This window comes from Vespa velutina, chromosome 8 (assembly GCF_912470025.1).
Source record: "Vespa velutina chromosome 8, iVesVel2.1, whole genome shotgun sequence".
Classification (NCBI taxonomy): domain Eukaryota; kingdom Metazoa; phylum Arthropoda; class Insecta; order Hymenoptera; family Vespidae; genus Vespa; species Vespa velutina.
The window spans coordinates 8393742-8414600 of record NC_062195.1 but is presented as its reverse complement, the minus strand read 5'-3'; the positions used below and the strand labels follow the sequence as shown (position 1 = coordinate 8414600).

Here is a 20859-nt window from a genome sequence, read left to right as displayed (position 1 = left end):
AGAGAGAGAGAGAGAGAGAGAGAGAGAGAGAGAGAGAAAGAGAGAAAGAGAGAGAGAGAGAAAAAGAGAGAGAGAGAGAGAGAGAGAAAAAGAGAGAGAGAGAGAGAGAGAGAGAGAGGGAGGGAGAGAGGGGGGGGAGAGAAAGAGAAATAGTTCGTTAAAATCGAAGATCGCATGTCCTGGTTCGCGGTAGGTAGTGCGATCAAGAAAACTAGTTCGCATTCCTTAGGAACGTTTCTTCATCCCAGGCCTCCGCGCCACTCCCGGTCGAGTGATGTACGTAATAGGGAGCGCTTGAAACACAAAGGATTTATGAGAGACATACAGGCCAATCTCGCAGTTAACGCCATGGATCAAGAGAGAGGCTATGAAATGGGACATCCCTAGAAGAGCAGTCGACATGTTCAAGGCATAATCAGTCGAGACCTCGCGATCGAATTCGTCATTTTGAGGAATAGAAGATATATACGAGAGAGAGAGTGAAAGAGAGAAAGAGAGAGAGAGAGAGAGAGAGAGAGAGAGAAATTGCTGCGGTAATTTTACAACGCGCCAGCGACAAGAACGAGGTGTGACTACTCGCTAACAAAATGGTCAAAGACTTACTCTTGCATGACTTGAACGTTGGCCCGGGACTGTCTCTCTAGGGTTGCCCGCATTCATGGACAAAGATGGTACGCAGCCTGAGGTGCACTGAAATTTAGAATGTACAGAAACGTCCAAGCGTCATATAATAACATTTTTTACTACGGAGACGCTGCACTCATGTGGGCATCGGGTCGACAGTCGTTCTTATATAAAAATGCTACATTTGCTACCATAACTGAAGCGAGAGAAAAGAGGTAGGTAGTATGCAATAATAGATAGAAAAGTGATCGTGCGTGAATTCCTAATATTGTTGTTGGATCGGCAAGGATTATAAGTGTTACGTGTATAATAAAATATAGAGAGAACGGGAAGATTTCTTTTTACAGCGAAATCAATATCTAAAATAGAAAAAATGAGAAAAGAGATAGGCTTACGTTATGACTTTTCGCGTTTACCCAGAAATGGGAAGAGGGAGGGAAGAGAGAGAGAAAAAGAGAGAGAGAAAGAGAGAGAGAGAGAGAGAGAGAAAGAGAGAGAGAGAGAGAGAGAGAGAGAGAGAGAGAGAGAGAGAGAAATAGAAACAGAGATAGAGAAAGAGGAAGAGAGAAAGAGAAATAAACGCGAACGCGAAGCCCACCGAAAATAAAAGATAATTTCGTCAACTTTTTATGAACGGCGAGGCAAAGAAAAAGAAAAAGTGAAAGTTCAAAGTATACAAGAATGAAAAAATGTAATGGAATAATAAAATGTCGACGAATCACCGAACCCCAATTCGCATGAGCTGTTAATCCAGCCTGGAACGTTCACAATGTTAAGTCGGACGAATGGGCTGTCGGTACTCCGGCTCTACTCACCTGAACCGGCCGTTGTTGCCACTCGGAGGGGGTGATCGTCGGCTGAACATGCCATAATCGTTGCCTCGGGAAAAGCCAGTATCGCGCATGGATCCCATACCTAGAGGAGGCATAGGAGGCATTGGGTCTCGTCTTGGAGGTAGAGGTGGCATTGTCATTGGTGGAAAGTCTAGCCCGCACATGGAAGTTCCCATGTCACAGGGCCCTGTCATACCCGTAAACCGCCTCTCGTAGAGATCCCTGGTGTCGTCAAAGCCCCTCCTGTCATAGTAGCTTTCGTAGTCCTGTTTGCAGAAAGAAAATTCCAAAAAAAAAAAAAAAAAAAAAAAAAAAAAAGAGAGAGAAAAGAAAAAAAAAAATTAAACTTCGAAATGTACGAGGCTATACCAGGCTACATACGGCTAGCCCTAGCCTTTCGAAGCAACGGTGTCACGATCGATTAACTCAAAATGTACTTACTCCAAAGCGGCCACCACCCATTAGCCGGTCCCGAAGGAAAGGTGGTGGCGGCGGTGGAGGATACGGGTCACGTCCAAACATTCGGTCCCTGAATCCGTTCCTGTCCGGTCCTCCTCCCATTCCGCCTTTTGGACATTCCTTGGACCAATGGCCTCCACGTCCACATCGGTAGCATTGTTCTGGATCTCCCATCCCTGGCCTTTGTCGTACTCTGCTGGTGGAAATTTGAACCTTCATAGGTTGACCGTCCACAATTTGCCCGTTAAGCTCCTTGATGGCATCATTCACATCACCTGTGGCTTCTAGATGGACAAATCCATAATTTCTCACTATGTCGCATTCTACGACAGTGCCATATTTGGCAAACAATTCGCGCACTTGAGGTGCTTTTGTATTGTCTGTGAGATTGCCAACAAAGATTTTGGTCGTAGGAGTGTTGGGTCCTTTACGACTTTTAGCAGCTTCGCATTTTATGGGCTGACCATGAACTATATGTCCATTCAAATTTTGTATCGCATTTCTTCCTGCTTCTTCATTTTCCATATGCTAATAAACAGAATAAAGAGGAGTTATGTTTATGTAGGTAAAACAAATTTGAAGTTTTTACATGTTCGATGACTTACCACAAATCCATAATTCTTAACAACATCACACTCTACGACCTTTCCATACTTTTCAAAAAGTGGCTTAATATCAGCATTTGATGTTTTATCAGCCAAGTTACCGATGAAAATTTTGAATGTACCAACGCTGCTAAAACCCGGCATTTTCGGCTCGTTTTAGAACCTATTAGAAAAACATTTACTATATATATAAAAAATTATAAAAAACATTATCAAAACGAACAAACGTATTTAAAGTATGATCATAGCTTTGGCAAAAAAAAATTGTCATTAATACCTTTCATGTAATTATAAACAAATACAAAAATCATGACTAAATGAATCTTTTAATTAACTGAAAATCTCACTTATCTTAATATATCTCAATCATATATTAAACTAAATTTATGTGAAGTATCATTATGAGAATAGCATTTTATAAGATTATGTTTCTGCTTTTATTTCTGTAAACAGACAAAACAATCTTACGTTCTAACCAATGCATGAGTAATACGATTTCCGTATTAGATAAATAAAAGTACATGAAAAAACATGGTTTATTACACCACACAACGTAACAATTTACATAAAACTGTTAAAGGAAGAAATAAATAATAGTTATAAGTGAATTTAAAGATAACGATTGTGTGCATAAGCCTTCTAAGTAGATTATTCAAGTTTGAGCAAGTAAGGCGGGAATACCGCAAAGACGCTCAAGTTTGATTACAGCTCTGACGCTTTCATCCACCATTTGCTTGGCGATCTTCCACATTTCCAATCACCAAAATGCCAAATATTTCGAAACGCTCCACGTCGTTTGCGATTTCAAGTATATCGAGTATAAAAGTTAGAACGTTACGAAAAAAACATATATACCTTCTATTTTTATCCTCACTAAGCTAACTTGCGAGAATATATTACTACGAACGAGATCGCCCGGAATGCCGTGAAAGCACGTAGTAGTTCAACGCTCACTGACCTTCGTGAAATGGCGCGCGCGGCTTTGCTCCTGCGAAAATACAGCGCTTCCTTTTTGTAAGCAACGAAAAAATATCTCTTTTGTACGATACTATCCTTTATTTGTTAATATTCTTTGTTTTGGAAACACGATGTAATTGAAACAACACCAAACGACACCAGCAACCAACCGTCAGAACATCCACACGAGAGAGATGAAATCAACGTAATGGCGGCGTCTCGCTTGCCGCGTCGTGTAAGAAATGTTCGGTGCTGCGATTCTATTGGTCAAGTCGGTCCAATCATACGATACGTTCTTAAACCTATCAAGAATGCGTCTCTTCCGGCGTAGTCAACTTGACTATGTACACGGCGTTCCGTTAGCTTCTATACCGGCGTTGTTTTCCCAGTCTCCTTTACATTGACTTTACACGCAATAGTCTAACCGCCGCCATTTTTAATAACCCCAATTATAAACAACGCGGTTTCTAATGAGCTAATGATAATATGTTTTAACACATTTCTTCTGACACTTAATGCCGCACAAACAATTCTTCAATTTTCCGGTTAATTTTGATTCGTTAATGGTCTGAAAATTGACCTCTCTTGGAATATACAATTTTTGATATAAAATTGTTCGTTTACGATCTAAGTTATGTCAATGATCAAGCATTTTTAAAATAAAGAATTTAAAGGCAAAGAACGAATAGAGATTTCGTAATATATGTGTAGCATGTGCATACATATTTAAATAATGATACATATATGTATGCATGCATGCATGCACGCACGCACGCACACACACAATTACTATACTACTACCACTGTACATATGTCATAGTTGATTCTTTGTTCTACTTTAGTAAAAAAAAAAGTACATATATTGAACGTCGTATTACGCCGGATATTGTATTACATTCTCCAATTTTTTTTTTGGATTTTGTAAACAATAACACGTCACGTTTCAAATGACCTATGAAAAGAACTAAGTCTTCCGAAGAATACGTTATCATTTCTTATAACTCATTACTACTTTTTGTTAAGACGGAGTACACGAAACAAATAAAAACAACAAAGATTTTATCAGAGAGATGTACGATAGCAATACATATTATATAATAGAATACAATTAAAATATTAATTTTGCATTTGATATGTTTGTGATAAGAAATATATATATATGTATATATATATGTATATATATATATGTATGTATGTACGTATGTATGTATGTACATAGATACATATGTCTGTTATAAGTTGAAATGCAACATGATCGAATTTTTGGATCGTCTTACAAGACGACAAAGCAGAAAATTACCATCGCAAGAGTAAACTGCATTCAGCAGAAGTAATGTGAGGATTGGAATAAGTGAGAAGAGGCAAAGGAATAACTATATAGACGAGTACACAGCGTGATGCGTCATTTACACTTGTACAGATTTTACAATCAAAATAATCGTTCGTAAAACGCGACTCACGTTGAAATTACTGTTTGAAATTTATTTCGTACGAAATAAAATATCGTATCATTTTCGTTCTCAACGAAATAAGAAATAATGAGATAGAAAAAGCGGCAACGGCAGAATAAGACGAAATGGCGTGATCCGACAACGACATGATTCTTTTCCGATACAAGTCATATGAGTATTCTTCTCTATGTATTTTTTCGACAAATTCATAAAATACCTATAGATATAAATTTTTAATGTGTTGGGTACTCACCAAGTCAGTAAATTCTGTAAAACAACGCGATACAATACGACGCGAACCTACACGCTTCCGAAATAAAAAATGGCCGCACCGAAACAGACCGGGAAGAGGAAGGCGGTGCGACGAAGCAATTCCACTGATATGGCTCAGAGTTGCAAACTTGTGCATACGATCTTACTATACAAATGATATCATTACCAAATTTCATTACTATGCATGATTTTATTTTAATAATAAAGTGAGAAAGCATTTTATTTATTTCATAATCTTAAATTCTTCAAATATATTATAAAAGATCGTGAATTCCTTTTTTTTCTTTTACGTCGATGTAGGGATTTCAAAAAATTTGATTTGGCAATAGTGATCGACACTCCCTTTATCGGACCATAATTCTTTGCGTTCGATATTGTAGTTTTTACATCTACACTAGAGACATCTACAATACCGGCAGAACTTACATTTCATATTTTAAGCTATGAATTACAAAAGATCGTGTAACGTTTTTCTAATAACGTTAATGAATATATTAAAGATCAATGTTAGATTAAACAAATTGAAGATTTAAATCGATAAATATTTTTTATGTAGAAAATATCATCCGGATGTCAGAGACGAAATCTCATCTGATATTTTAAATTAAACGCTATTAATAATCTTAAAAACATAGTATGTATATATATACATATATATATATATATATAATGTAGATGTTCAATTCAGAAATTGCGCGCGCGCAGTCTTATTAACCAAAAAGAAATCAAGGACGTTATCCGTAAAATCGTTGCTATCCTTAGACTGTTATATTTCGAATATTCCGATAAATTAATGTATTCTATTACAAAAAATGTTATAAGGAATGAATAGTATGCACTTGCAATAAATAAAATGAGCGTATCTGGAAAAAGATGATATTGTTTAATACTTGTTAAAAATATAAATTTCATTACTTTCAATCAACTAGCTAATAACTACAATTTTTAATATAATTACAATGATCTTCCTACAGAAGATATAAGGTAATATGCAACAGTTATTCCCATATTATAGCACATGGGAATCATATTTAATAACATAACAATGTTGAGTCAACGACCAAAAGTCTGGCTTTATAGTTTATAAAATTATAGTAACAACTTTTTCATGGTAAAATCTTTACAATTGAGTGCAATAGATATTATAAAGATATGCAAAAACCATATCACTTTGACAAATAATATCTTTCACATAACATAATGATTATTGCACTATAAAGATAATTTGCAATTTAATACCTGATTTTAAATTGTTCTATGCTGCTCGTTACCTCATAATGGAAAATAATAATATTTAGTAGCAAAAGATTGATCGCTATATAATTTAAGCGCAAGATGCATTAGTTTACCTTCATAAGTATGACTTTTTATAGTTTAGTTTGGTATAACAACCATAGACTTAAAATCATTCTTTGACATTACAGCAACATTTTAATTGCTATTAGTTTAATTAATATGCTTGTTTGTACAAATTAGAAACCTAAATTATATACTGTACAGGTAATACAGATTAGTTTATGGCATTTGAAACTTATAGAACAAAATGACAAGAAGCAATTTCGATGATACGATATATTAACTTTTAACTGGTATATTATTTAATTCTTTAAGTTTATCGTTGATTTATCGTTCTTTTAAGTCAAAGTATAATTACCTATGGTAATACACAAGCCATAATAATTGTCTAAAAAAATCTTTGTAAATTTGTAAAATTATATGTTTTCAAAGTACTTTCTCACTGCTTGCATTTTACAATATATAGAATTTTCTATTAAATTAGTTAAAAGTTGATAAAAAAATATGTGTTGTTACATTTAAAAGAATAATAAATTATACTATCCTGCAGTGGTCGATGTTCGTTAATTACAATATAATAAAATACCAATGCAAGTAGACGAAAAATCACATAATTTGTATCAAATAACAAAAAAGCCATAACATTATTATACAATCAGAGACATAAGAAAAACAATAAACCTTTGTCTTGTACTTCCATTTTTCTCAATGGAATAATATTTAATATCGATTTTCATTTTTTATATTTTGTAAGAATTTGTATTAATTTTCATGATTAATAACCATAACTAATCTCCATAAAAGCAATTGCCTCTAAAGATATTCAGAAACAGAACTAGCATACATTGATATATTAAAAATGGAGACAATTATAGACATATTTTTTTGAAATACTATTATTCATATAGGTATTTTTTGAAAGTACTGAAATGTTTCATAATCTCTTAGGTTTATGTAATCTCTTATAGTAATTAAGATAGATGTAAAAGAACAGGCATTTGCATATACGCGGTTTGTTTTAGTACATCCTAATTATGTATCTTTAAATGAGTTTCATATTACCTATATGTATTTTTACTATATGCTGGATCTATTTCCAAATATATAAACAGCTTTCTTCATGTTTAAAATGAACATCTTTGTGGAAATAATTATAGTTTTGTATCTAAGTAGTAGCCTTCGTTGATTAGATACTCAACCAACTTTAATACAGTGAAACGCGCCAAAACTTTGACAAAAGCATGGCTTTGACGCGATTCACGGGAAAAAGAATTATATATATATATATAATTTATATTATACATATATATATATATATATATATATATATATATATATATATATATATATCACGGTCACATTCGTAATTACTTTCAAATATTCACAATTTTCGTTCATCATACATACACGCACACATACATACGAACGGAGATGCAGATGCAGACGCAATGCACGCACATTCTTGTCCATCTTTATGTATTTGTAAATTTTAGTACTCAGTCTTCAGGCTGCAGTCTGTCAATAGTTCTATGTACACAAAGGGCATATTTACAAGGGGTTAAACATATTTTTTTTATCTAGGAGATGAGAATAACAGTTTTGAGTAACGTTGCCAAGCACTACACAATCTTAATGGCATTGTCAATATGTAATTTTGACATTGTCTTTTTAACACGAAGTGCTGTTAAACGCACAGCAGGATTTGCATGCCAACACTCTGCCATTAGTTTACTCAACGCAAACAGTATCTGAAAAAAGAAAAGTAAAAGAACATATTAATGCTTATTTTTAATTAAAAATATGTATAATATATTATAAACATATAGGTGGGTGTAAAAATACATAAAATTAATTGGCTTACTGGATCATTATCCCATCTCGCAGGAATAACAGGACGCAAACGTTTTATGCATACAGCTAATCGCATGTCTTCAAAATCTGGATCATTTGGGACAACGTCGTGATAAGGCAACGCGTATGGTTCCACAATAGAATTCTTACTACCTGTTACACAACGTCTACATGCTTCCCATAAAACTAATCCTACAGAGTACATGTCTGCCATTTTGAAAGCATCAAACGACGATGTGTTTAAACTTTCATCCAACACTTCTGGAGCCATGTACCTTCTGGTTCCTACTCGCGTATTAGGCGCAATATCGATTTCTCCGCTTTCACTATAACAAAACAATAATCAATATATTCTTAGAAATTCAATAGTGTAATATATCAAAGTCAATATATGTGTTATTAGAAAAACTGACATACCTTATAAAACGTACAGCTAAGCCAAAGTCAGCAATTGCACATTCACCATTTCTTTTGACTAAGATATTTCTGCTTTTGATATCTCTGTGAGCTATCGCTGGTTTTCCACGAGTTCCAAAAATTTCTGTATGTAGATGAGCGATACCCGATGCAATGGAAAGACAGATAGCCAATAAGCCTGCATGGTCTAGCACGGTGGTTTGTAAATAATCATGTAAAGAACCTCTTTCATGATAGTCTGTAATTAATAACATTTGAGTCCAAGATCCTGTTCCTTTAATATCGGCGGCAATGAAGCCTAAGATATTATCATGCCTCATTAGAACAGTTTGATAGATTTCAGTTTCACGAAACCAAGATGCTTCTTCCAGAGTGAAGAAAACCTTCACTGCCACTTTTTCTCCTCTCCATCGTGCAAGCCATACTTCACCATATCTACCTTTTCCCACGCACTGTGATAAAGCCAACTGTTTAGCTATAGTTCTTTGTACTAAAAGAGGTAGTCCAGAACCTGATCCACTACTCTGATCTATAAAATCTCTAAGCGTTCCTTGAGAAGGTACTAAGCATGGGCCCCTTTCTTTTCTTCTGTACCTATGATATATGATCACCATTGCTATCAAAATAACAGTTAAACACACAGATAATGAAGCAGCTAGTATGATGAGTGGTGCTCCAGAAGCAATAGCTATAGGATCTGGTGCTGCGGTGGGACGAGGCTTGTACTCTGGAAATAACTCCTTGTTACACAGAGCTGTCTTGTTGCAACAAATTATGTTTTTCCCTTGTAGATGTGGAACGAGGTAGCCTTTGCATTGCAGGAAACCCTGTTCGTCCGGTGGCAAACATCCAAAGGACCATTCTGGAACATATTCTCCGAGTTCCGCATCCCATACTTCTTCTACGGCGCTGAAACAATGTCCACCGGGTCTTCCTTCGCAAGTACCGTTTTGTCGGTCATCTGGACAGTGTCCTTCACAGTAGCAAGTAATTCCCAGCACTGAAAGAAAAAAAGAAAGAAAAAACGGAAACCATGTATTTCGATCTGATATCAATAAAGATACAAGAAAATCGAGTATCATAGAATTATTTTAACTTTGAAAGTATGCAAATATTGTATTATTACATAGGTTTTTTAAGCTAGAAACAAACATTGGATCGTTCAACGCTTGTTTCCTAATAACGAAACAGAACAAGCCAGAAAGAAAATGTTTAATATAACTTTGAGGTTATGTATTGATAAATAAATTCTATATATGTAATTTAAATATAGTAGATGTTTAAAAAAAGGAAAGGAAGAAAAAAAAGAGAGAGAGAGAGAGAGAGAGAGAGAGAGAAAGAGAGAGAGAAAAAGAGAGAGAGAGAGCTGTTAAAGAGTATACTACTAATCATATAGACATAGTTTTAAGATTCAAAGATTCTATAAAGTACCGACGAATGGTATATAGAATCAAGCATCTAATATCGAATGAATTCGAAAAAGATTTGCCAAGCATCGATGTGTTGTGTAGGCGGATGAGCATCACTACCCACGACTCTCAACGAATGAATAGTCATCAGAAGGAACAAAAAAGTTGTTCATTTTCGGTTCGTTGATAAAATATAATCGTATTTAACGAGGAATAAAAATATAAAATAATTTCATTCCCATCTTCACTGGACATCTTAATACTAAAAATCATAATAGGATACATATGTGTCAGTATATGTAATTTTAGAAATTCAGTCAACGAACTTGCAGAACTGATCGATTTCAATGAAATTTCATTGATTGGCAGGCCAAAGAGAAACTTTTTTACGATTTCGAGGAATATACTTTAAAAAGGAGAAAGTCCATATTCGAATAAATGTTTCAATACTAAATTGCGTATATACGTCTCGACCAAATGTGGAAGATGTTTTATCAATGAACATAATAATAATAATAATAATAATAATAATAATAATAATAATAATAATAATAATAATAATAATAATAATAATAATAATAATAACAATAACAATAACAATAACAATAATAATAATAATAATAATAATAATAATAATAATAATAATAAATGTCTATATTTTTGTTTTATCAAACTGAAGTATATTCGCTTTACTCTCCTCTTTTTATAATTACGTACAAGGTGTCGTAGATTCGAAAGAAGAGAAAAAAATATTTTTATATAGAACGTTAATTCTATATCAAAATGAGCCATTGTTGATCGACGTGGAAAAAAGGAAATGAATCATTGTAGTATCATCGATACCAAAAAGATTAGCTCGAAGGCAGGAACTTGATACATACTGATTACAAAGTAAAGCGCGAAGGTGATCGGGATTAAAGATACAAAGGATAAGTTTCATTCTATTTATCTTGTAAGCTAACCTACAGAAGTGGAATTTTATGTACGTTGTTAATCACAAAAGAAGTTCCTCGTACGAGAGACTGTTTACATCAGTTTCATAGATGAAACAAAATACTATTAAATCGCAAAATATTTTTTTTTCTTTAAAAACATTTTATTAAAAAAGAAGAACGATGTAACCTCTTTACATTTCGACTGATACGCAAATTTGATCGATAAAACTAAAGCGTGGCATCGGATTGCGTACGGAGTTTAAGGTTATCTCGGGCATGCAAAAATCAACGAGAAATGCGTCGCAATGAATCAAGAGCGGGAAGTTTATAAACAAATTTAATCATCTGACAATAAAATCGAATCATTAAACATACGAAACATGGAAAAATAATAAGAGTATTTCTCTCTCTTTCTCTACTCCTCCCCCTCTCTTTACGAGCGTCTTTTGCGTATCCTCATAATCAAAATAAACAAATTCTTTCCTCATACGAAACTAGACGATTTTTTCAATCTTTTACTTGAAAGCGACAAAATATTTTTTTTCGATTCTGTATATATATATATATATATATATATATATAAAAGAATGAAAACAAGTAAAAGTTGAGAATGAATGGTTTGTTGCAATGACTTAAAACAGAGAAAAGAAAGATAAGAAGAGAAAACGATGGAATAAAGGAATCGCGATAAACGTGAGACGCGATTTTATCTTCGGAATTAGGGAATTGCTGTGTTAAATGGTTCAGAGTGTCGACAAAAAAGAAGAAGCAGGAGGAGAAAAAGGAGGAGGAGAAAGAAGAGGAAGAAGAGGAAGAAGAAGAGGAAGAAGAAAAGGAAGAAGGAGGAGGAAGAGGAGGAGAAGGAGGAGGAGGAGGAGAAGGAAGAGGAGAAGAAGACCGACGATGTGTAGACGGAGAAGGAAGAAAAGCTAAAAGAAAGGTGGTTGCTTGGTTGGTCGCGAGGCATTGCTATATAGTCGCGAGACGACAGTGGAGCTCGCTTATCTTACGTCGCGGAATTACTCCCTCGCGCGTCTATTTTCCGGTGACCGCTCTATTTATAATCTCCCCAAATATCTGGATGACGGATCGATCCTCCATGCGTTCTGCGTCCGTTCAATCGTGTAACGCACGATGCTAGCCTCTCTCTTTCTCTTTCTCTCTTTCGCCCCTCCACCATCACTACTGCTACCAACCAACCATCCTTTACTTCGAACTCCCCCACCCGTAACTTAACTATTCACTATATAAGAGAACGTATCCATAATCTCTTGGCGTATGAAACATACTATGCGACACATTATTACTTTATTTCATTGACATTTCTATACCTTTTCTACCGACATTATACGTAATACCTTCTTTTTCGTCGTTCTATCATGCGCCTCCACCCTCATCCCCTCATCCAATTTTCTGTTTTTTCATGTACAGACAATTTCTTGGTCAATGTGCTGTCGTATAACATAATGCCTTCGAGTAGGGTGAAATCGGTATTTTTTTTACGAGTCAGCCAAATTTTTCTTCCATATTTCAGTTTAAGTGGAATTTTTATCTTCTTTTTCTTTGGCTTTCTATGTCCAGTTGTACGATCACATATCGAATGTATATACATATATATACAGTGGGGAATATAGAAATACACTACTTAATTTTCTCAGTGTGTGTATGTGTGTGTGTTTATATATATATATATATATATATATATATATATATATATATATATATATATAAAAGTATACATATAATTCGATCATTTCAAGAGTCGAAAATACATGTATATTTACTTCCGTTTTTTATATCGAATCTCCGGTATTCCCCTGGTTTTTATACTGCGGTATTTAATCATAGTTATGTATTCCTTCCGGCAAGGTCGTTCAAACTTCGAACGTTTTCTTCATATGCGCGATTAATTATCATAGAATTTGTGTTATAATAAAATTTTTTTTCTATTCTATTCTGATGAAAAATTGTGTTACAATTTATGTGTGTTGCAATTAACGATCAGGATATAGATTTAAATAGCTAAACTATTAAGAAGTTAAGATAAATTTAAACGATTCTTATTCGTTATGAATAATACTTATCGTACAAGGCCCGTCTTATTAAAAGAAAAATTGTTCAAATAAAAAAGCGATCTTTATATCTTCTTCAATAACTTATGATCGCAATTGATACGTATGTCGATAGTTCGAACATTAGATTATTTACGATCGACAATAAACTTATCTGCAAAATGTAAATTCAGATAAGTCTATTGATCGATGACAAACGAGTTGAAGGTGAGCTCATCTCTTTCAAACGTTTGTTCAAGTATCGCGATGAGACAGAATGAACGAATGTTTGTGTATGTGTGTAAAAGAGATAGAGAAAATGAAATCGTCTCTTATCCTTGTCTATCTCGAAATGAAAATAGAAGGGAGAGGTGAGGTGAGGCATGAGTATTTTTCCATCAATATCCAGTCAATGAGTTTAATCGTCGACTACAATTTTAGAGCGATCGCTCGATACACTTCGTAAATAACCTTTCCTTCATCTTCGTTTTTCTTTTCGCGGAAAATTTTTCGCGCGATCGGGACGTTTCTAATTCTTATTTTAGAAATAGGCACGTCTGTTTTGTAAAACTGTAAGCATGTTAAAAGAAAATTGTAAGAACTACATATCGGTATATGTTAACATAGAAACATATACGTATTTTCATACGCCCATTTGAGGGTTTTCCATTATAACATTTCAATTCACGTTAGTAATCATGGCAAGCTAGCAATAGCAAATAGCAATATCGGTGAATAATAATTCTCGTTACGCCCGCGAGATCGTGATTTCGATCGTGAGTTTGAGTCGAGTGATTCTTCGTAAAAGCTTAAGTTTTTTTCCTCAAACACATATTGTAATGCACTTATATATATATACGTATATATATATTTATATATATATATATATTTATTACACACATATTATATATATGTATATGTATACGTACGTTGTTATATTTATCGTTTACTTCATTTATAACGCGAGAAAGACAAAGAGAGAGAAAGAAAGAAAGAGAGAGAGAGAGAGAGAGAGAGAGAGAGAGAGAGAGAGAGAGAAAGAGAGAGATATTTCGTAACTATTTAAATAAAGTTTTTTGAACGAATGAATTTCTTTTTTTCTCTTTCTCTCTCTTTTTCCTTAAACATAAGAACTACTGATTAATTTTCACGATATTTACGATTACTTGAATGAACTTACGACAGCCCGCTTGTTTTCTCTGATTTAATATATATTTAAATTTTGTACATTAATAAACAAGCAAGAACTTTTGATAAACGTTTTGGTTAATTAGGATTAGCAATCGTAATTTCAATAATCATAAATTTCAATAATCATGAAAAAAAAAAAAAGAAAAAAAGAAAAAAAAGAAAAAAAAAGAAAAAAAAAAGAGAAAAAAAAAAAAAAAAAAAAAAAAAAAGAATTTGAACAAATTTATTTTCGATAGTTTAAGTATTAGCTTTGTAAAAACAAAAGAAAAGAAAAAATGAAAGGAAAAAAAAGAAAAAAATTTTGGACTTTTATATCATGGAAAAAACACGTATTTCACAATTGATAATTTAAAAGACGACTTTTAGTCTCGGAAAAAGCCTAACACTTGTTCTTATCTTTCCGAGTAAAAATAAAAGCAGAACTTGTGGGCACGTGCGATCGGTGCACCTTACTTATAATATCGGACAAGCGATTAATGAAGGGCTCGTGACGAGGCATTTGTTTCTCCTACGTCGGTGTTGGTAAATTTTGTCTAGTTTCTGATATTTTTCATTTTGCTTAAAAGGAATTAAGAAAAAAGATTGTATTTGTTAATTTATCACTAATATATGCTATATGATATAAATATCTTTCTCGATATAATTCACCCATGAAAATCTGGTTTTACACGGCGCCCTGTTATCGTTATCTGCAAATATTTGCTCACCATTAGGACAAGGATCACGTTTCCATGGATTTCATTCCAATCCATCGACTATTTTACGTCGAAATCAACGTCAATGCGCCGCGATAACTAATGCGTATACTAACTACATGTACGTTTTTTAATACATAATGAAAAAAAAATCTCATGCATGTGGACTATATAAATATAAATATATATATATATATATATATATACATATATATACATATATATATATGTATGTATGTATATATATATAACCGTATTGTATATATATATATATATATATATATTTACATCTGTTTGTTTGTATGTTAATATATATATAGACACACAACAATACAATATATATATATATATATATATATATATATATATATATATATATATCTGGTAGCAAGGAAAATTGATTCCGAAACGTAAAAACGCATGACGTAAGATGTACTTCAGTGCTGGTTGCACTGAATTACGATTGGTCAATACTTATATATTTACATTAGTACGATCGAATCAGAATCCGCCATATCTTTACTTCATGATTCTTTGAGTTTTAATTTTTGTTTTCATTATTATTATTAATATTTCTATTATATCTATTATATAAATATATATTATTATTATTATTATTATTTCTATATTATCTATTATATATATATTTATTATTATTATTATAACTATTCAAATATTAATATTATTTAAAAAGAAAAAAGAAAGAAAATAATACAAAAAAGAGTTTCTTCATCCGTCTATTTAATTTAAATAAGCAACCAACCAATCACGAGTCTCAAACAGACATTCTCGGCATTGATGTCATAAATTGATCTTTATTATATATCATCGATGATTTCTTCAATATTCTTTCGAAAGATAAATCAGAAAAAGACGACGATAACACGATTAATAAAACAATGAATAGAATAAGAACGATGATAAGGAAGAATGAATAGTAAATTATCCGGTTACATATCCCGTTGTTTACTGTTTAACAGGATATTGGAAAAGGATACGCAATCTTTTCGCGCGTCCTTAGGATCGCTAGAAGATCGATATTTCTTCTTTACTGAGAATCATACACATTTATCTAAAATATGCAATGAACGAGCGTGATTTTTCAGAAAAACAAAGGTTATTCAGCATTCCGTATTCTTTTATAATAAGTTTCCGTGACTTCGTCGAAGAATTCAGTGTAAATATATGTACATATATGTAAATAAACACACGCGCACACGCACACACACACACACCAGATGTTCGCGGCTCTGTTACCATCGTTATACAACAAGATTACGAATATTTCGAAGAAAACTTGACAAGAATATAAATTTTGACAATTCTCAATTTCAATATCAGAAATTTAAAACAAAACAAAAAAAAAAAAAAAAAGAGAAAACACCTGGATTTTATCATCGAAGTTACTCAACGACATGGCCAAAAAAAGAAAAAAAAAAGAAAGAAAAGTTTTTAATTCAATGATATTTATTAAGAAAAGAGAACAAACGAATAAAGAGAAAAAAATACAAGTCAATTAATTTATGACCCGACAAAAAGACTTTTAATTAAACGAGCTCACAATGGACCGGAAGAAAATAACGAACGGACAGTACGACGCTTTTGGAACGTCATTGAGGTTACTGCAGGAATCGTTGAAACAGGATGTTGCGATGTCGCGAGACGCGCTATAATGAGAGAGAGATAGATAGATAGATAGATAGATAGAGAGAGAGAGAGAGAGAGAGAGAGAGAGAGAGAGAGAGAAGAGAAAGGAAGAATGATATGCTGCTGTCAAAGCGTGTCTTTACAATGTCTCACTGTTATATAGTTCGTCCAACAAATCGATCTTATCCAACTGAAGTTAAATTCTAAGGATTGAAAATCCTATTTGATTTTGAAAACAGACGACGAGACATCGTTTTCATAAACGTTATAATATTGGGAATATTCATGCGAGGAAAGAATACTCAGTGAGAAGAAAAAAGAAAAGGAACGAAAAGAAAAAGGAGAATTTGGGAATAAAAGGATGGATGAAAATAAAGAGAATTTAGCTAGTGAAAAGGAATACTACGATAGGTTTTCGTGGTGGCGTCGGGAATCTCTGGAACTGTTGGTATTTCAGTCCCTAACCTCTGCATCCAATCTTTCTCTCTTTCTCTCTCTCTCTCTCTCTCTCTCTCTCTCTCTCTCTTTCTCAAGGGTTAAAAACGTGCGTACGTTCGCGGAGAGAAAGCAAGAGAAGCGTATTATCTTGGTGGATAAGACGAAGCTCGAGATCGGCACGCACACGTAGAAGAGACGTCACACTATTTTCAGCGTGTATCGGAAAGGCTAAGAGGCAGAAAGAGAGACAGACAGACAGACAGACAGAGAGAGTGAGAGAGAGAAAGAGAGAGAGAGAGAAAGAAAGAAACAGAGGAGAGAGAGAAAGAGAGAGAGAGAGACGAGAAAACGAGCGCCGCGAAGGGAGATCTCTTGCAATGGAAATGAGAGACGATGAGAAAGGAGAGAGAGAAAGAGAGAGAGGGAAAGAGAGAGGGACGTCATAGTCGTCTTGGTCCGTCCTCGAGACGTCTTCGAAATCGGAGCAAAAAGCTAGGTGGAAGAAGGAAGGATCGAGGGCGCGCCGGACGACGATCTCTCTTAAAGCTGGAGGAGAAGAAGAAGAAGAGGATGAGGAGGAGGAGAAAGAGTGAGAAGAGGGATCGTTTCTCTCCGCAGTATATGACGACGACGACGACTACAAAGAAGGCGACATATGATAAAGGGAAGAAACGAGGGATGCGATGTTTCCTTTGGAAGAGAAAGAGAGAGAGAGGAAGGATATTGTTTGTATATGTGTGTGTAAAAGAGAGATAGAGAGTGTCCGCACATATGTGTGGCAGAAGGCGAACGGACACCAATCGTTCTCGCGCACAGTCCCTCTGCATATCCTCCGATCGATTCCTCTCCTTCTCGACTAACGTTTACCACGAAAACTCTTGCACTGTTTTTACGATTTAAATGATCGATTTGTAAGGAATACGTCAGTTTAATCGCGTTTACGTTATTCTTTACTCACCACCGAGAAATCTCGCGACAAACACTCCCAGGCCGAGCCACAGGCCGTATTTACATCCGCGCCGACCCGGGGTAGCGGAGAGCTCAGCCATTTTCTACACTCGAGAGCACATACTTCACTGTGACGTAGGGCGCTCAGCGTCGACTCGTAAGGCGCAGGCCACAGACGCTTCGGTTAAACTCGGTTCGGTCCGTTTTCACTCGTCGGGACCGCACCGAACGGCAACGGTATTTAGTGGGGGTATATCTTCGTGCGACTTCGTTATTCTTCGTAAAGACCGAGTGAGAAAGAGAGAGAGAAAGAGATACAGTAACACACGGTTTCGCGCTAAGACGTTCGTGGATTCGCGGTCGGGCTTCGATTCGAGTCGGGTCGAATGCTTGCCAATTCTTTGAAGAGGGATGCATACATACGTATGTCTCAACTTTTCGCCTTCTATGAATTTACTGCACACATATATACATATATATATGTATATATATATATATATATATATATATATATATATATATATATATAATCGATGATGTATAAAACGAAGAAAAAAGAAAAAAACAGCAAAAAGAAGAAAAAATGTATTGGTTTTTCAGCGAGAATTGCATCTTGTGTACATGTGTGTGTGCCTATATATATATACGAGCTATAAAAAAAAGCATATCAGCTTTTTCTAATCCGATGCAATTCTCGCTGAAAAATCAGTAAACTTCTTTTTGCTTTTTTTCTCTTTTCCCTTTGTTTTATTCATCATCGATTATTCTTCTTGATTATCCTTCTTTAGACATTGTCGAGTAGATTTTAGAAGAGAAATTGTATAGACAGAAGAATATATTACGATGTTGAAGCTTGGTACGGACCTGGCATCAGGTTGAAAAAGTGGGGGAAGAGCGCGCGACGGCGCCCTGCGGGCGCCACCGTGCCGCGACGAGCAGAGCCCCGAAGAGATCTTTCTTTCTCTTTCTCCTTTTCCCGCGTAACAAGCCACGACAGTATATACCAGCCGACGGCTCCAGAGCTTTAAGAGAGTATGAGCCAAGAGGAGCAGTGAGGGGAGCTGCTGCTCCTTGGAAAGGCGCGAATGTCTATGCGTCTCGCGTCACCGTCAACGGAGAACTAGAACTCAGCTAGAATCTGAAATCTTTTTCTTGAGTCAAAGGAACGATAATGATGTGACTATATTCTTTTTTCTTTATTTTTCTTTTTTATCAAAAGAAAAAAAATCTCGATCTCGTCCGAAGCTCATTATTACTTTTACGTGGTATATTCTTTTTTATTTTCTTTTTCTTTTTATTATTTTCCTTTTTTTCTTTTTTTGCGACTTCATCTATATACATATATATATATATATATATATATATATACACATACATATATATATATATATATATATATATATATATATATATGTTTGTATTTATCTTGCGCTTTTGTGTTTTTAGACACGTCGTTTTTCCATTAAAATTTTTCTCAAAATGATCACGGATGTTTACATCTCTCTTAATGTTTATTCAATTCTTAACGTATGATCGATCCTTTGTAATTGTTTTTCAACTAAATGCAACTCGAATCGCGTTTACATTAAAATGTTCGACTCGTGGAAATAACGGTATCTAATGGGTCAATTAAACGCAGGTAAATTGTTAACGATGTTACGACTCCGTGAGGAGATTTGCACGGCATAAGAGTGAGGAAGCGGCGAAACTCGATGCGACCGTGAAAAGAAGGCGATTTCTTCGCCTCGAAAAGGAGATAGATCAAGTTGTGCAAGGTAGCAAAAGGAGTTTGATCGAGCTCGAGGGGATCGGTACTTATTTGCGTCTTTTCCTACGTTGTATCTCCTAGTTTAGTGCTTCCTTGACGTTTCTGTGAAAAAGAAAAAAAATAAAGAAGAAGAAGAAGTATCAGGCGAACATTGCTCTTCGACCGGTTAATTAGCGGGAGTGCGTGAGAATTTGAACGAATAGGAAGCGAGTATCTTGAAAGTCGCTTCTTAGATCGTGAAGCGATTTGCGAAACGTTTATGACGATGTCGTTGACTTTTTTTTTATTTTTATTTATTGAAGTAGTTAATTACATTGCGATTTCATTGAAAGTATATTTATACGAACGAGATAGTAACTACGTACCAGTTGATAGGTATAACTTTACGCTCGAACGACGTTGTACATCGACAGTCATTAGTATTCTTTTTAAAGTCGTTGAAAATCGATCGATCTGATCTTACCGAACCTGCTCTTACTAAGTTAACGAAGGCTTATAGATTCGTCAGTCATTATACTTCTTGCCGTAGGCTCTTCTTACACGGAGATTATCAGTCGCTTAACTATATCTATTACTCTTTAATTAGTTAAAATCAACAACGTAGAACTTGAAACGAACATTATACTCGAACACTTTGTACCACGCGTTCTTTTTTTTCTTTCTTTCTCTTTTCGCGTATTTCCGTTGAAATATCTCCAACTAGGCCCAATATTTAGGTGGCTAAGTATTCAATTTAATATGTTCTTTGCGGTGCCATAAAAGTCTTCATCGTAACTGGTGGCCGCTTATTAATTGCACGAAGCGCGTGAGAAATCGAATGAGCTTAGTCGTGAGTCGTGAGAAATTTACTCGTTCTTGAAAAGTTTCCTGTTTAATGCCACATATAAATTAATTTCCCTTTAATTTTGTTCGCACGTTAGAAAATCATATTTATTTTTCCCAACACCTTTGGTTTATCGTCGTTCGATCTACATGGTAGATTAAAATCCAACGATTATCGTGATTCTTGCG

General features: G+C 34.5%; 2 protein-coding genes across 31 annotated transcripts in view; both read right to left on the bottom strand.

The window, feature by feature from the left end:
* Positions 1 to 5326, bottom strand: part of LOC124951194 (RNA-binding protein lark) — a 17779-nt gene extending 12453 nt beyond the window's left edge. For 10 of the 29 annotated variants that reach the window (XM_047499116.1, XM_047499128.1, XM_047499119.1 and 7 more), the window contains exons 1-4: positions 5183 to 5326; positions 2522 to 2684; positions 1899 to 2444; positions 1440 to 1723 (exon numbers count right to left, since the gene is read on the bottom strand). In XM_047499116.1, coding sequence (XP_047355072.1) covers positions 1440 to 1723; positions 1899 to 2444; positions 2522 to 2665 — 974 coding nt within the window. In that variant the 5' untranslated portion in view covers positions 2666 to 2684; positions 5183 to 5326. Of the gene's footprint in view, positions 1 to 130; positions 294 to 603; positions 691 to 1439; positions 1724 to 1898; positions 2445 to 2521; positions 2685 to 3376; positions 3693 to 5182 lie in introns of those variants that run through there. The other 19 variants (XM_047499126.1, XM_047499127.1, XM_047499131.1 and 16 more) reach the window with 8 other exon arrangements.
* A 738-nt stretch (positions 5327 to 6064) lies between these two features.
* Positions 6065 to 18269, bottom strand: LOC124951193 (bone morphogenetic protein receptor type-1B). Of its 2 annotated transcripts, none has more exons than XM_047499114.1 (4): positions 18091 to 18269; positions 8767 to 9766; positions 8360 to 8675; positions 6065 to 8246 (listed from the first exon to the last, which is right to left on the bottom strand). In XM_047499114.1, exons 1-4 carry the CDS (start codon positions 18179 to 18181, stop codon positions 8118 to 8120), a joined length of 1536 nt encoding a protein of 511 aa, XP_047355070.1. In that variant the 5' UTR covers positions 18182 to 18269; the 3' UTR covers positions 6065 to 8117. The 2 variants fall into 2 exon arrangements, with proteins under 2 accessions (XP_047355070.1, XP_047355071.1); XM_047499115.1 differs by lacking the exon at positions 18091 to 18269 and adding an exon at positions 17902 to 18084.
* Between the last annotated feature and the right edge of the window lie 2590 nt (positions 18270 to 20859).

Coding starts and splice junctions, on each gene's coding strand:
- LOC124951193 (XM_047499114.1), bottom strand. CDS start 18,181: ATGGCTGAGCTCTCCGCTACCCCGGGTCGGCGCGGATGTAAATACGGC. Junction 8,676..8,766: donor TTAGCTGTACGTTTTATAAG/GTATGTCAGTTT, acceptor GTTTTGTTATAG/TGAAAGCGGAGAAATCGATA. Junction 8,247..8,359: donor CGAGATGGGATAATGATCCA/GTAAGCCAATTA, acceptor TTCTTTTTTCAG/ATACTGTTTGCGTTGAGTAA.